This window comes from Schistocerca piceifrons, chromosome 3 (assembly GCF_021461385.2).
Source record: "Schistocerca piceifrons isolate TAMUIC-IGC-003096 chromosome 3, iqSchPice1.1, whole genome shotgun sequence".
NCBI lineage: Eukaryota > Metazoa > Arthropoda > Insecta > Orthoptera > Acrididae > Schistocerca > Schistocerca piceifrons.
This window is the reverse complement of record NC_060140.1, coordinates 825538523-825554312: the sequence shown is the minus strand read 5'-3', so window position 1 is coordinate 825554312 and position 15790 is coordinate 825538523. Positions and strand designations below refer to the sequence as shown.

The 15790-nt window shown below is 39.2% G+C and overlaps 1 protein-coding gene across 3 annotated transcripts in view; it reads right to left on the bottom strand.

The window, feature by feature from the left end:
- Window positions 1–877: 877 nt before the first annotated feature.
- The window catches only part of LOC124788087 (general transcription factor IIH subunit 3), a 35566-nt gene continuing 20653 nt past the window's right edge, over window positions 878–15790 (bottom strand). For 2 of the 3 annotated variants that reach the window (XM_047255184.1, XM_047255186.1), the window contains 3 exons: window positions 2768–2903; window positions 1301–1337; window positions 878–1223 (listed from right to left, as the gene is read on the bottom strand). In XM_047255184.1, the coding sequence (XP_047111140.1) occupies window positions 1157–1223; window positions 1301–1337; window positions 2768–2903 (240 nt within the window). In that variant the 3' untranslated portion in view covers window positions 878–1156. The remainder of the gene's footprint in view (window positions 1224–1300; window positions 1338–2767; window positions 2904–15790) is intronic. The other variant, XM_047255187.1, reaches the window with a different exon arrangement.

The following is a 15790-nucleotide window of genomic DNA, read 5'->3' as shown; positions in this document are numbered from 1 at the left end:
ACAATTAACACACTTTGAAATATTATGTAGCTATTTTAAAATCTGTGATTTATAAAACTCAATAAAATTAATTTTCAATGGTAGGTTAAGAACACAAGATTCTCTGAGATTTTATGAGATTTCTGAAATACCTTGAATTTCACTGATTTTTCCAGGTAAAATATAATTCCCCAAAAGCTCCAGGTTTTCCAGAATTACCAACCTAGAAGCACACATGTTACATATTATCCTTATTATATGCTTCTGCACCACAAATACTCTTTCTTCAATGACTAGTTACCCCAGAATCTGCTCTCTTTATATATCAGTGACTGAAAATAAGAAAATTAGTAAACCTTTTGACATTTTCACCTCCAGTATCTGATGCTATCAGTAATGCCAAAATTGCAGAGCTTAGATGTTCAACCCTAGCAGTACTAATTGAGAAGGGGAAGGTACTTTATGCTCATCTTTTATATGCATTATAATCTAGTTAAACACTATGAACAAAAAAACTGTTTATTGTTTTCAATGAATTCTTCTACCAGATTCCATAGTTGTTCTAAATGTTTAAAATCAAACTTAATCCAGAAATTTAAGTCTAACTGAGCAGTCATTAAGTCACCTGCACCCCCCATCTCCTTCCCAGTAGTAGATACCACCTTTCACAATGGATGTATTTAAATTTTCAGTTGTTATTTACAAAAAAAACTATACAATGTCTGAACTAAAAGTTGTTTAGGATAGTTGGCTGACTGGAGGAACACTGAAGCTAACTGCAATGCTATGGTGTCAGAGATCTTATGAAGGCAAACAATCTCTAATCACTTTGCTTATATCTTTCTATAGCAATGTTTGACACCAGACAATTCATATGGTAATAACTAGAAGAAACCTGTTTGGTTTTATATAGCTTGTTTTATTAACAGAAAAAATGTACAACTGAATGTATAATGTACTCTTTTGTTTTTTAATATACTGACACTTTTGTCAAGAAAATTTATCTGTGAAATTGTAACTTGATATAACAAAGATCAGAACTTAATTCAGGAAAAAATGATATTATTTATGGCTTTGGGTGAATATTTAAAATGCAGTAAGCTGTCAACTGCTGTATTGTTATAAAAGAAACAAAATGCACTTATATTAGCTGAAACTCTGAACAAGAGAGTACCCCTTATGTCAGTTTTATCTTTTTCTTCTTGCCTTTCAATGGCAAGGGACCAGGACTCTTGAATACAGTGCTAAAAAAAAGCAGAATTAATTAGTGGCATGTCAACAAAATAAGTAGCTTGTATAATTCTGCTGCTGTTTTACTTACTGGCATGTTGTGCAAATGGGACTGAATTTGCAGAATACTGTAAAAAACAAAACACAATGCAGTTACCTTATTATACAAAGTTACAATTTCAACAAATTATTAATTTAACAATGATATTATGAAAATGACATATTGGTACTCACCACATAGAGCAGGCAACGAATTATGGACACGCAAAATGAAAAAACTGTTAAACATTTAATCTTTTGGCAAAATATGTTTTTTGGAAATAGCAAAAACACACACACTTTCTCACAAGCACAACTCACACAGCTACCAGGGATAGTTGTTGTGTGTGTATGAGTTGTGCTTGTGTGAACGTGTGTGTGTTTTCTACTTCAGAATACAGCCTTTTGGCTGAAAGCTTACATGTTTAGCAGTTTTTTTGTTGTGCCCATCTGTGGTTCAAGCACTCTTCTGCAAGGTGAGTAGCAATCTATCCTTTTCATAATATTGTTTTTGGCTCACCCTGGACTTTCCATTGTTTGTTATTACTAATTTAAGACACTACCATGGCTTTTTTTAGTCAATGAAAATCTAATACAAAACATTATCTGCAAAGAGAAAAATGCAGAGTGGCCAGTACTTACCTTTGTGTATGCTGGTACAAGTACAGGTAATTTTTATACTTAAGATAGGCCTAGAGTCTGGAACTACATGTTCTTATCTTCAGAACAAGAGTAATGAAACATAATGGAGGAGATACGAAATGTGCATTAGTCATTCAGGAGGGGGCTTGTAAGGAGACATGGGGCAAGCAGGAGGTGCAGGATGAGAGCTGCAGGTAGGTGAATAACTAAGTATGGGTAGAAAAGAACAGAAAGAAAGGTAAAGAGGTAGTGTGGGGCTTGGAAAACACATTGAATAAAAGATCAATGGAGACTGAGTGGAAAAATAAAGCAGAAAGAGAACAGATGTAAACACTGATCTCAACGGAAGAAAAGAAGGAATAACGACCACTACAATTCATTTTGTTAAACATGGCGTGTCATGTGCACACTATGAAAGCAGGCATGAACCAACTCTTGAAGTTGTTACATAGGATGCTGAAGGGTACAAAACGCTCTCATCAGTGACAAAATATTTCACCTCTGAAGCTGAGTGCAAATTTGGTATCAGTACTAGAAGTGTGGTAGAGGAACCATCTCATACTGCACTCCCCCTCCCCCCCCCCCCACACACGGACTTAGGGACTTAGGGCAGTAACAGTACTGTGTGTGTGTGTGTGTGTGTGTGTGTGTGTGTGTGTGTGTGTGTGTGTGTGTGTGTGTGTGTGCTTTAGCTGTGAAGAAAACTCTTGTCTGAGAGCTTAGAAGTTTATCTTTTTCTATCTATCAGTCTGTATGTTGTTCAGCCTCCTCTACTTGATGAATAGTGATCTATCTTCATATATGCAATGAATATGACTCATTTACCAGTGATCCACAATACGATGCAAAATTAAACTATAGTAGACTATCAACTTACTGGAGAGACAAACAGAACACACAAAACCAATATCTATGAGTTCCCGGTGGCAGAAACATGCTGCACGATAATCCACTTTGACAGGTGGAGGGAGGACCAGCTTTCCTCGGATTGGAGGCTCAGGAAGGAACACCCACTACAACAGAAGGAAAACTGTGATTCAGTAATACTGCCATGACTTAAAATACCTACAGCTTTACATCCATATAGCACCAGGCACAAAGCAGCTGCTGAAATCAACTCTGTTGTCGTGATTTGGATGGTCTATAACTGAGAAATCTATGTTACTTTTGGTAGGGACCATTCATTCGAATGGACAGGGTATTCCCTTACAGAATTCTGTGCACAGTTATTAGTGCAGAATTCATATATTACATGTCTGCTCTCACAGATTCCTCAATCTACACTAGAGTAAGTGGTTCCAGTCGTGGTAGGGGTCAAAAAATTGATGCACAGGATAGGCCTTACAACAAAATCAATCACATGTGTGTGACATATGGATTGGATTTAGAACAGGAGCAGTATAAGATTAGATTCTTCAGTTTCTCCTGGCGTTTTTCTTGCACAGACAGCCCACGGATCTACTGCCGGTCCAAGGGGAGGGGATTTAATACGGCCGCACAGCCTCAGGAGCTCAGTTCATCAGCGCACCTGACGATGGCGACATGTCTGATCGCCGAAATATTGTGCCCGTTGGACGCTATGGACCGGCAGTACACCCATGGACTGTTCGAGCAAGTATAAGATTAAATAAAACTTGGATGCACAACAGAATATGACTTTAGCAAACACAGGAATAACCACAAGAATAAAATAATTGTTGTTAGGAAAGAGAAATTTTTTCTCTTATCTAATACTGTAGTAAACAACTGGTACCATAAAAAGAGCCTTCTGTGACAGACTCAAATATGAACGTTAAATATCTGACGAAGTCTGAAAAAAGAGACAGTTAAAACTAATGCCCTCCTTAATTTAAGACTGCCCATAGACCTCACTATACAATACTCATTCACCAGTAAAACTGAAATCTTTATTGAAGAAATTCAAACATCACTTTTTGTAGCAGCTGTTACCATGGAAGATAAAGCACAAGACACAAGGGTCAGGAAAAAGTAATGCCTCTGTGTCATACCAAAATTTTATAATGAACATATTACAGTGGAATCGGTACACATCATAGCCTGAACTGTCCTCTACATGACACTGTGGTTCAACATAGTCACCATGCATTTGTACACATTTGCACCATTGTTAAATCCAAGCTTCAAAATCAGTTTGGAAAATTTCAGAGTTCTGCTTCATGATCCCCAATTTTAAAGCTGTTTAACCTCATTCACGAGGAAAGTGTATGGAGATACTGTAATGGACATCAACAATGTGCAGCATTGGGTGAAGTAGTTTGGTAATCAAGGAACAGTCATTGCAGATAAGCTGCGCAATGGCTGACCGACAACTTCTGTCCCAGGTACTAATCGAGGAGATGCTGATGAAGTGATTCAAGGAGACAGACCCATTATTAGACATCAGAATTTTGAATACACCAGTGCACAGATCTTTAGCTTAGGGGGGAAAAAAAAAAAGATTGAATTGCACTTCCTTTGGCATCAGAGTGGCACACGTTAATTTATAGGTGGTGGGTACTTGCAGCACTCACAGCAATTCATATCCAGCACACACTGCAGCACAACCTAGAATTAGGGATAGTCTCCTGGAAAGTGTTTATCTCTCCTGTGCATAGTCAGTGTCCAACATATGGAAGCTTCAGTTCAAGAATTAAATATGTGAGCCAAATATATGCAAAGTCAGTTCTAGGGGTCAAAAATATTACACTACAAAAAACAATGCAGTAAAAGACAAATTACTATTCACAGTAAAGAAGACATGTCAAGTTGCAGGCAGGCACAATTAAAAGACACTCACATATAGCTTTCGATCACAGCCTTCATTATTAAAGACACACACACACACACACACACACACACACACACACACACACACACACACAAAAAAAAAAGCAAACATGACCACTATCTCCAGCACCTCAGGCCAGAATGCAACGTCACATGGAGCAACAGTAATCTCGAGGGGTTTGGGAAGGGGAGGGGGTAGTAGTGTACGGGTGGGGAGAGAGACAAATGCTGCCTGGTGGAGTGTGCAGGGACTGGACTGCACTACTTCAGGAGGCTGTGGGAGTAGGGGGGGTGGGGAAAAAAGGAACAAACAAGGAGAGGAGTGGGGAAAGACAGGCAGATGCATTGTCAGAGGTCTGTAAATAAACAGGATGGGAGACGAAAATGGGGAGGAGATGACAGGACAGATGGATTGGAAACTGTTGGGTGGAGGGTGTGGAGACAGTATGTTACTGTAGGTTGAGGCCGGGATAATTACGGGGGCAGAGAATGTATTGTAAGGATAACTCCTATCTGCACAGTTCGGAAAATCTGGTGTTGGAGGGAAGGATCCAGATGGCTCGGGTGGCAAAGCAGCCTTTGAAATCAAGTGTGTGATGGTCAGCTGCATGTTGTGCCACAGGTGCATGAGGAGTGCTTGATTGTTTGTGTGTGTGAATGTTGTGTGCGTCTCTCTTTACTGATGAAGGCTGTGGACAAAAGCTATATGTGAGTGTCTTTTAATCATGCTTGTCTGCAACTTGACGTATATCCTTTACGATAAGCAATGTGTCTTTTCCTACATTGTTGATATTCCTACTTGGAGTTTCCATTGTTTGAAATATTACACTACTACTGAATTCTGTAAATACTACCTTCTGTGTAATAATACACTGATCTTCTAAGCTGTTAGACTGCATAATATTCCTTTTCAAAATTCTAAAATACTCGATATTTCAATCCCTCTGCTGGCATCTTCTCCAGCATTATCCTGGTGACCTCAGATGGCTGAACGCAATTGAAAAAGCCTTGTCATGTCCCCTTATAATAGACTTTTTCCTGCAATTTTTCTGGGAAGTGTGAAGATCTTCAGGCTGCCACTGGTGGGCCATTGCCGTTGTGTAAATACTACCACAGTAGATAGTGAAGGACAAGGAAGCACTAACCGTGAGTGACATTTGTTTAAGAAGAAGTGTAAAGTCTGTGATAGTGAGTCGTCATGAAGAATGTGACTGGGTAATTGACTTTAATAAAATACAAGTGCTAGCCAAAGAAAGTAATATTTATAGAAGGAAAGTTCAGGAAGCTGTTGCATTCTTGAAGAATCAGTGCTATTTAAATGGAGATGATGGCTACAGGCTCTAAGCATTGTGGCTATCTGCCATCAAGGAATTAATACTAAGCATGGTGCATGAGGAACATAAAAACTATCATGAAGCCACCACGACAGCATGACAAAAATAATATTTTGTAATAAATTAAGGATGGCTCCATCTTTTTGCAAGTACACAAATTATTGCTTTATCACCCAAACATGTTTCACCACAGTTGTGGCATCCTGAAATATTTTCATACAGGTTATTTTTAGGTTAAGGAATATGATATATCAGATTTTGTTTCCACTTAAATTTTATGTCCACTTTCCTTCTATTTAACATGTGTTTGTCCTGTGGCTGCCATAAAAATTCTGCCACAGGTCTAAATTAGTATACCATGTCATCAGTTAAATGTTAGAAAATTGTCTGCATTTAATTTTTTGTTTATCAACCAACCTTTAAAATGTATGTTCTGGTAAAATTCATGGCATATGCCTGATTTTAGTCTTAACATAATAGTATTTTGGTAGTTCTCAGCTGTGACAAGTTTGCTTTTATGTATGAAACATGTTTTTGTTTAGCTGAGCTGAACCTGTGAACATCAATAAAAGTTTTGTGAAAATTAGGTAAGGTGAACAATTTCATGTGGTTTGTTATTTATAAATTATGTTTTGTAGTTTGACAGTGTTTACTCATGTTTTCTCCTGCTTGTTTGTAAATACTGCATCCTGTTATGTTGCTGTGGCTTGGATACACATTTCACTGCATAAATTTGCATCTCTGATAAACACAAGCTAAGTAAGGAGGCAATGCCATAGAGTACTCTCCGTATAAGTGAATTGGGATTATGTCTAGACTTGGCACTTATTTGTGTTCAACTTTTTCAGTTGCTCCTCAATACAAGAGTCAGTGAGTGTGATGGTCAAACAATGGTATGTCAGTACAATCTTCCTACGTGAATGATTTTTTAAACACAAAATTTAAAATTTCAGCTTTTGTTTTGCTGTCTTCTATTGCAACATCAGACTTGTCAATGAGAGACTGAACTGAATCATTTGACCGAGTCAGTGACTTTATGTAGGACCAGAATTTTCTTGGGTTCTCAAACTGATACTTCACTAAGGTATAATGGTGAAAGAAGTTGTGAGATTTGTACATCATATTTTTATGGACACATGAATTTCCACTAACTTTTGTCTGTCAACATTTCCATGTTCTTTTCGGCTTAATCCACTTACATGGCACACATTTCTCCAGAGTACGATTTACAATTGGTTTGAACATTACTCACATTTCCTGTATGTCCATCACATTAGGACTAAATGATGTCCATTCATTCTCTTAGCAGGATGCTAAAGACTGCTTATCTGTTCTTTACAGCATAAAATCCTCCTTACTTTCTTGATGGATTTATTAACTTTAGTAATCCTCTCTGCTGTGATGACATTGTGATCACTAATCCCTGTCTCTACACTGACACTGTTGGTATGATCAGGTCTGTTTGCAGCTACAAGGTCTAAAGTATTTCCATTGTGTGTGGGTTGTTGAAGTAATTGCTCAAGACAGTTTCTGGAAAATGTGTCAGTACTACTCACAATTCTGTCTGTCGAACCACTGCAATGAATCTCTAGATGTGCCAAACTATACTTGGTAGGTTAAAGTCACTTCCAACTAATAGTGTACGTTGGGGGTACTTATGAACTACTGAACTTAGACTTCCTGTGAACAATTCTACAAATATTACAGTGAAATGAAGTGGCCAATAGAAACATCTGATGATTAACTTGAGTTTACTTGGATGCAATTGCTCGTGTCCTAATAACTTCACAGTTAGACTCAGTTTCAGCATCAACAGGTATAATCTTTTTGTAAACTACAATGAACACTACCCCTCCTATGGTGTCAAACCTGTCTTTTGATGACTTTTTAAATATTTTGGAGCTTTCTACTTCAGGTTTCATCTAGCTTTCAGTGTTGAGAATAATCTGAGTGTGAAAACTTTCCTGGAGGGCAGTAAATTCAGGAAATCTGTTACAAATGCTTCAGCAATTTACTGCTAAAATTTTGACTGCCAAAGTTCCTTTATTTTGTATCAATCTGATTTTGCTCTCTGCATACTGACTGTTGATCTCAAACTAGCGCCTAGCCTAAACAGCCCCCATGTGCACTTCACAAGTACTCTGCCACTCAAGTAGCTGCTTCCTGTGTGCACCAAACCCCTGACCTATCAAGGGAAATCTACAATTCTCCAACCCATAATGCATGTCCAGAGATCTGCAGCTAAGAGTGTCACACAATCAGCAAAGCCTCTGGTTTAGTCCCTCAAAAAAATGGCTCTGAGAACTATGGGACTTTACATATGTGGTCATCAGTCCCCTAGAACTTAGAACTACTTAAACCTAACTAACCTAAGGACATCACACACATCCATGCCCGAGGCAGGATTCGAACCTGCGACCGTAGCAGTCGCGCGGCTCTGGACTGAGCGCCTAGAACCGCGAGACCACCGCAGCCGGTGTTTAGTCCCTCCATTTAGCTCCAAATCAAAGGACCCATATCAATTCTGGGCAGGATTCTGTAAATTGCGGGCTCTGCTTGCACTCTGTGAGGATAGCAGCCACATCAATCCCAGCAGCTCCCCATACAAACTGAGAATGGCCTTAGAACCCAAGCAACCTGTTTCATTGGTGTCAACATGAGTCACAACCTGCAGATGACTGCACACTGCACCCGCAATAGCAACAGGCAGGGTCTCCCTCACATCTCAGATGATGCCTCCTAGTAGACATACCAAGTGCATATTGGATTCCTTTCCAGCCCTGGATACTATTTTCTTAAGGGGCTCCATAACTTGCCTACCACTGGAGCTCCCAATGACCACTGAAGGAGCAGCTACCTGCCCACTCACAGGCTAAACAAACAAGGTCAGATGGCCAGTCCCCACATTGACTCTCTGCCTCAAGCAACATGAAGGCATTACAGTCAATCACCGCACTTTAAGTTGCCTTGGTAGCAGAGGCAGAGGACAAAACAAGCGACATCTGAGGTGTTCCATATGAAGCGACAGATTCTCCACGACTACACGCTGAGGCAGCAGCCTGCAGATGGCTGATTGCAGCCAACACCGTCTTCAGATGTTCACGAATCTTATCCGTCCTACTTCTACTAATTTGCAAATTAAATGGCAAACACATATGGAACAAGCTAACTAAGTAATTTGATACTCCCCTGATGTATCACAACTGGCAGGTGCCAATTCGTCATTGTGTACTATTTAGCAACCATTTTTTGGCCTTCGACTGGGTCCTTGTGCTATCACAAGTTTTATCACTCAGTGGAAGTCAAAACACAGTTTATTACAAATACATCTTGTGCTCGACTGGAAAATGTCAAGCTGCAAATATGACACAAAAGAAATGAGACCAATAGTGCAATTCTATTTATTTACGAGGACTACTCAGAAAATAACTTACATTTTGCCGCTCAGTGGTGAGAGATGGCTGTAGCGTCCTCATTTGGTGTCGGATCATCAGCTGAATCATTACTCAGATTTTGATTATTTACTGTGTGGTTTGCCTCTGCTGTTTTCACTGTTAATGTTTAAAATGTGAGTTGCAATAGAAAATTCTGCGAGTCGTGAAGTGCAGTTAGTGATTATGTTTCGTCTGCCAAAAAACTGAGACCAAATGAAGTTTATTAGGGACTTTTTCTTGTGTATGAAACAATGAAATGAGTGAAGCTGGAGTGAGACCACCGTGCATCATGTTTAACAGTGGCTGCACTAAAGTTGACGAGGAAGGGCAAAGTTACCAGCCAAGCACTCAGTGCTGAACTGATGAAGAAAACTGATGAAAACTTTCATGAACTTGGTTGCTTCATGTTGTGATATAAAATCTAGGCTATCACAAGTTTTGTCCCATACGAGTACCGAGGTTCTTGTCAGAAGAACATAAAAAGTACTGTATGGCAGTGTCTTTGACATTTCTCAAGGCCTAACAATGAGCATTGTGAATCACTTCTCACTCATTTCTCATTAGAAGAAGAGACATGGCTGCAGTTTGTGACTTGTGAGACAGAACAGAAGTCTTCAGAGCGTCTAAAAAAGAAAAACTGATAATTCAAGACCCCACACAGCTGTTCATTTAAACTTGACAGAACGTGGATGATTTCACATGGGAGCACACAGGGCTTTGACGATGACGAGCAATTGCACACTGGTGTCCAAGCACGATTGAGGCCTCGGGCAGCAATATTCTATGACAATGGAATTAACATGCTGACGTACCACTGGGGTAAATGTCTTAATTTATATGGAGACTATGCTGAACACACACACACACACACACACACACACACACACACACACTGGCCACAGTAGCCAGAGACAGTGGTCGTGGATTTTTTTAAGGCAAGGAACCAAGTACATAAGTGTTCAGAATATATATTTGAGGTTACTGATTCTCCCATTATTATGAAGTGACCCAAAAGAGTCCAAGAAGAGCACTAGCAAATGAGCAAGAGAATCCAAGAAGAGCATCATCAAATGAGAATATTAACATTTTCCCGGTGTATTGAGTACTCAATGATATTTGGGATTGCAGCTGGTCATTATTTTCACCATGCCAATATCTCATTGACAGCCCACCTGAAGATTGGGGTGTATTTTTCCTTCTTTTCCTGCTGTTTATTTTGTAAGATGTGTGGTGGGTCTTATACCAGCACTAGCGGGAAGTTGGATCCCTGGCTGATATAATGAGGCAGTACTTTGCCGACCCCAATACACCGCCACATGAAAGTAGTATTACCTTTATCCTTTCTTCTCAAGGTAGCTTTTTGGTGGTCCGGATCCTTCCATGTGACCTCCCTGTCAATCCAACTGTGGTGAAGATTCCTGGTACGCTTCCGTAAGTTCACTCTACTGTGCTACTAAATAAATAGCCACATTTCTCACAAACAGGGGTATATTTTGCCCAACATTTTCACTATTACTTTTAACAACACAACTAACAATTTCTACAGTAATACCACTCTCTTGAGTACATTCAAAACGTCCGTACATGGGTACTGTAGGATCTGAGGGAGGGAGGGGACAGCTAAACAACTACCACTTTTCAATTGTTCATTATACCATTGTTGGTGCATCGTTTACTCCATGGCTCTTGGATTCAGGTACTTGCTGCACCATGGCACAAATGACTCCCGGACGACCAGTGGTTGTAAAACCATTTTTACTGGTCCCCTTCTTGCCGGCTCCACAACTGCTCCACATTCACTGCATACAAGAAAGGAAAAACACACAGTTTCCGTTTCCCACTACATTTATCCTTATTCAACTTACTCACGAGCATCACTTCTCAACGGCTTTCCAATGGTGTGTTGGGATGTTTACAAATATCCCAAAACACTACAAGATTTGCGGCAGGTGTCCAGATGAAACATTGTGCATGATAGGAAACAACAACAACTGACTGCACTTCTGAAAGATCACTGAGCAACAATGCTTGCATGATGTACTACCTAGTGTAACTGAACAGTTAAACATGCCCATCCAGCTTATACAGAGTCAGATCTGAAAACTCAAGCCCTTTCAGTGATGTTTTTGTTCACCTTTACAACATATGGCAAAAATTTTACAGCACTGCAAACCACGATATGGTCACTCCACAATGGGTGGACAAACAGTCCCTACCTGATCATTTCCAATCTGAATAAAATTTTGCAATTACGTTAAGCGAAAGAACATAAAGGCCTTCAGAAGGGGGCTGCAAAGTGTCATATGAGCTCTACAAAGGAATTTGGTCAAATTTAAGATTGATTAATACTGGAATCATCAATACTCTACACCTACTAATTTGCAAGCTACCTTGTGGTTTGGGTACCCATGTCAGTTTTCCCTTTTTCTTTTCCAGTCATGAATAGGTCACAGAAATCAGTCATGAATAGGTCACAGGAACTGCATACAACTTTCCATGTGAGATCCAATCTCTCAAATTTTACCTTCATCGTCTTTTCATGGGATATACAGAGGAGGAAGCAACATGCTGGTAGACTCTTCCAGGAATGTATACCCTTGGAATTTTAACAGTAAAGCACACTGTGATGTAGAATAGCTCTCTTGCAGCATCTGCCACTGGTGTTGGTTGAACATCTCTGTGACACTTCTTCACTTATTAAATGAACCTTCTTTGGATCATCTCTATTGCCTCTATCAATCCTATCTTGTATGGATTCTAGACTAATGAGCAACATCCAAATATTGGTCAAACAAGAGTTTTGTAAGCTACCTCCTTTGTGGGTGGACTATGTTTCCAGTACATCTCAGTCTGTTAGGTGCTGTACCTTCAGTTAGTTTCATGTGGTCATTCTACTGTAAATCACTTTTTATGCATACTCCTGTATAGTTTATAGATGTGACTGCTTCCACTGATTGTTCTGCAATCATGTAGTCTTACAATAATGAGTATTTCTGCCTATTAATAGGCAGTATGTTATATTTGGTTATGTTCGATTGTCAATCCCTGCACCAAGCATCGAACCTCTGCAGTTCTTCTTGCATTTCTCTACAAATTTCTACAGTTGCGACATCTCTGCACATAATTAAAGAAGATGTCTGGGTCAGCTGCACAATGTTTTGTACACTTTAAACTATTAAAATTTCAAAGCAGTTTCAGTCATTATTTTCATGTTGCACCAGATCAAACTTGGAGAAAAATCAGTCATAAGCATTTTGTGGTATCTGGCTTCAACCACCAAGAAACTGCAACTTGCTTACAAATATGCCCATGACTTGACAAACTTGAGCTGACCCTGTCTATAGTTTCCATTTGTACATCAGCATCGGAAGCTTTTGAGAAAGATAACATATTAGGAAGTTCCTTGCGAATAGGAAGATAACATAGTAGGAAGTTGCTTGCGAATCTAGTTTCTCACAAATTGGGTATGGTTTTTAGCATGGTAAAAATCCACATCTTGTGGGCTTTCTCAATACAAATGCTACTGCTTTATAAAGAGTATTTACATCAATTTAATGACGTTAGTTTTGGAAACCAAAATAGCATATGATCAAAAATATTTCTTTTATCTAGTGACCTGTTTCGATCATTATAATCACCAAGGATTCATCTAAAAAAGAATGTGCATAGATTATGAGTATTACAATAAGTTAATATTAAAAGTAGTAGCATTAATTGGGTTCAAATGGGTCTGAGCACTATGGGACTTAACATCTATGGTCATCAGTCCCCTAGAACTTAGAACTACTTAAACCTAACTAACCTAAGGACAGCACACAACACCCAGCCATCACGAGGCAGAGAAAATCCCTGACCCCGCCGGGAAGTAGTAGCATTAATTCACATTATCTGGAGAGTACCTAACAAAAAACATGCTTGTCTGCTTGAAGTTAGTTTTTTAAGAGGCAATTAAATTTATAGCCTAGTTGGCATTGTCATGTAGTATAAAAACATGATAGAATCATAGTAAAATAGAATTGTAGTAAACACTTGCAGTCCATTATAAATGGCTTTAGTTGACACACTGTGCTTCCACATACAGTACAAACAGTTGAGGGGGTGTGGTGGTTGCTAGGTGACACTGACCATAAGCAATGTTTACAATGGCATGTTAATAAGGTAGAGATTGATGTTTAACATTCTACACAAACCAAAACAGGATGAGTTAAAAACAAAAGTAACAAAAGTGCTAGAGATCAAAAATTGGTCCACAGCAAAAAGTTAGTTAAAATTACAAATGCTAGCTTTCAAACAGACGTATGCACTGTATATATATAGTACATAATGAACTTAACTGAAAGCAGCATCCAAACACGCAGGAAATTGTCACAGGCACAATGGCTCGCAAAAACAGAGTCCTGTCGGCTAATCCTATTTCGGGTCATGTATAATGTTAAACTTCATATCCCTGGCTTTGTAACATGCCACTGTAAACAGTGCATATGATCAGCAACACATACCAGCCCCATTAGCTGTTTGTAATGCAGCTGTAAGCACAGTGTGTCAACAATAGCCCTATATCAGGGCTCATGAGTGCTTATTACAATTTTATCATGTTCCTATACTATGTGGCAATCCCAACCAGGACTATAAATTTTATTTGCCTCTTTTATTAACTTCAAAGAAGCAGGAATGTTGTTAGATACTTTTCAGCTAATGTGAATCAATGCTACAATTTATAATGTTGTTAACTTATCATTAGGCATTTATTCATAAATATGTATATTCCTTTTTCGATCAATCTGGCGACGATCAGATCAATCAAAACTAGTTACTGAATAAAACACACAGAAACATATCAAAGAATCTGCTTCAAGGTCATAATCATAGTGTAGTTTCAACAGTCTTTGTCAATCAGGCAGGGATTTTTATGAAGTGTTATTCAGTGATTCAAGTCTTTTTTACAATTATTAAAAACAACCTGATGGTACTCTAAACTGTCCAAACCACCAATTGTATAAAAGTCAGGCACAAAATCTGGATTCATCTGTCCAACTAGACAAAATAATTTTAATGAGATATGTTGTGCTACAAGGCACATTTAGAAAGTAAGTTTTCCAATGTTGTTTCCTTTATAGTAGATATATTTAGCTGGGAAAAATGTGCATGCGCAACAGATCTATGACATGACAATCAAATGCCGGTCAGACAGGCCTCGCCAGATGCCATGGATGCAACAGCATGCCCCGAAATGGCGTCTCTTACTCATTCTTCCACAGCCTGCAAGGTTCAGTCAGTGATAAGGTTCTTGAATGCACAAAACATAGCGCCCGTCAAAATTAACTGTCAAGTCTATGGGCAAAACATCATAAGCAAACAGGTGGCGCGTCACTGGTGCAGGCTTTTTCCAAAGGTCATCAAAGTGTCTGTAATGAAGAGCGCAGTGGCGACCATCCCTCATCAATGATCACCTGATTGAGCTGGTGCTGCAGCACATCCTGAAGAATTGTTGCTTCACAATTATGGAGCTCAGCAGCCATTTTCTGCACATATTATGATCCTTGTTACCTGAAACTGTCACTAAGCAAATGCCATTCAAGAAATTGTGTGCCAGGTGAGTGCCAGAAAACATGACACCCGAGCATAAAATTAAATGCTTTCGAGTAGTACTGACATTTCTAGAGTGGTATCATAATGATGGCGAAGAGCTCCCTGACAGGATCATTACAGGTGATGAGACATGGATTTCCCACTTAACCCTGGAAACCCAATGGCAGTCAATGCATTGGTATTAAAACTGGGTAACTGGTCAAGACAAAATTCAAACAGACTGTATTGGTGCAGAAAATGATGTGCACAGTGTTCTGGGACAGGAAGGGCTTTCTGCTCATTAACTTCCTGACCATAGGTGAAACAGTGAATGCTGATCGTTATTGTGAAACATTGTGGAAACTGCAATGTGCCATTCAGAACAATACAGAGGAGGAAGCAACATGCCCCCTGCAGTTGTTGTGCTGCTCCATGACAATGCTCATCCCCATACGGCTTGGCACACAGCAACCTTTTTGCAGAAGTTCGGCTGGAAGCTGTTTGATCATCCAGCATATAGTCCTGATCTTGCTCCTAGCGATTTAATCTTTTCTTGCACCTCAAGAAATTCTTGACCTCTGGGCAGCATTTTGACAAGGACAAAGAGATGGTAGACTTCTACGACACAAGAATAGAAAAGTTGGTCCCGTGATACGAAAAGTGTCTCAATTCTTTTGGTGACTATGTCAAAAAATAGCTCAAACACTGCTGTACCTGTTGCCAATAAAGTTTTTCATGTAACTGTGTTGTTGTTTTTTTTTAAAAAAAATGGTAAAA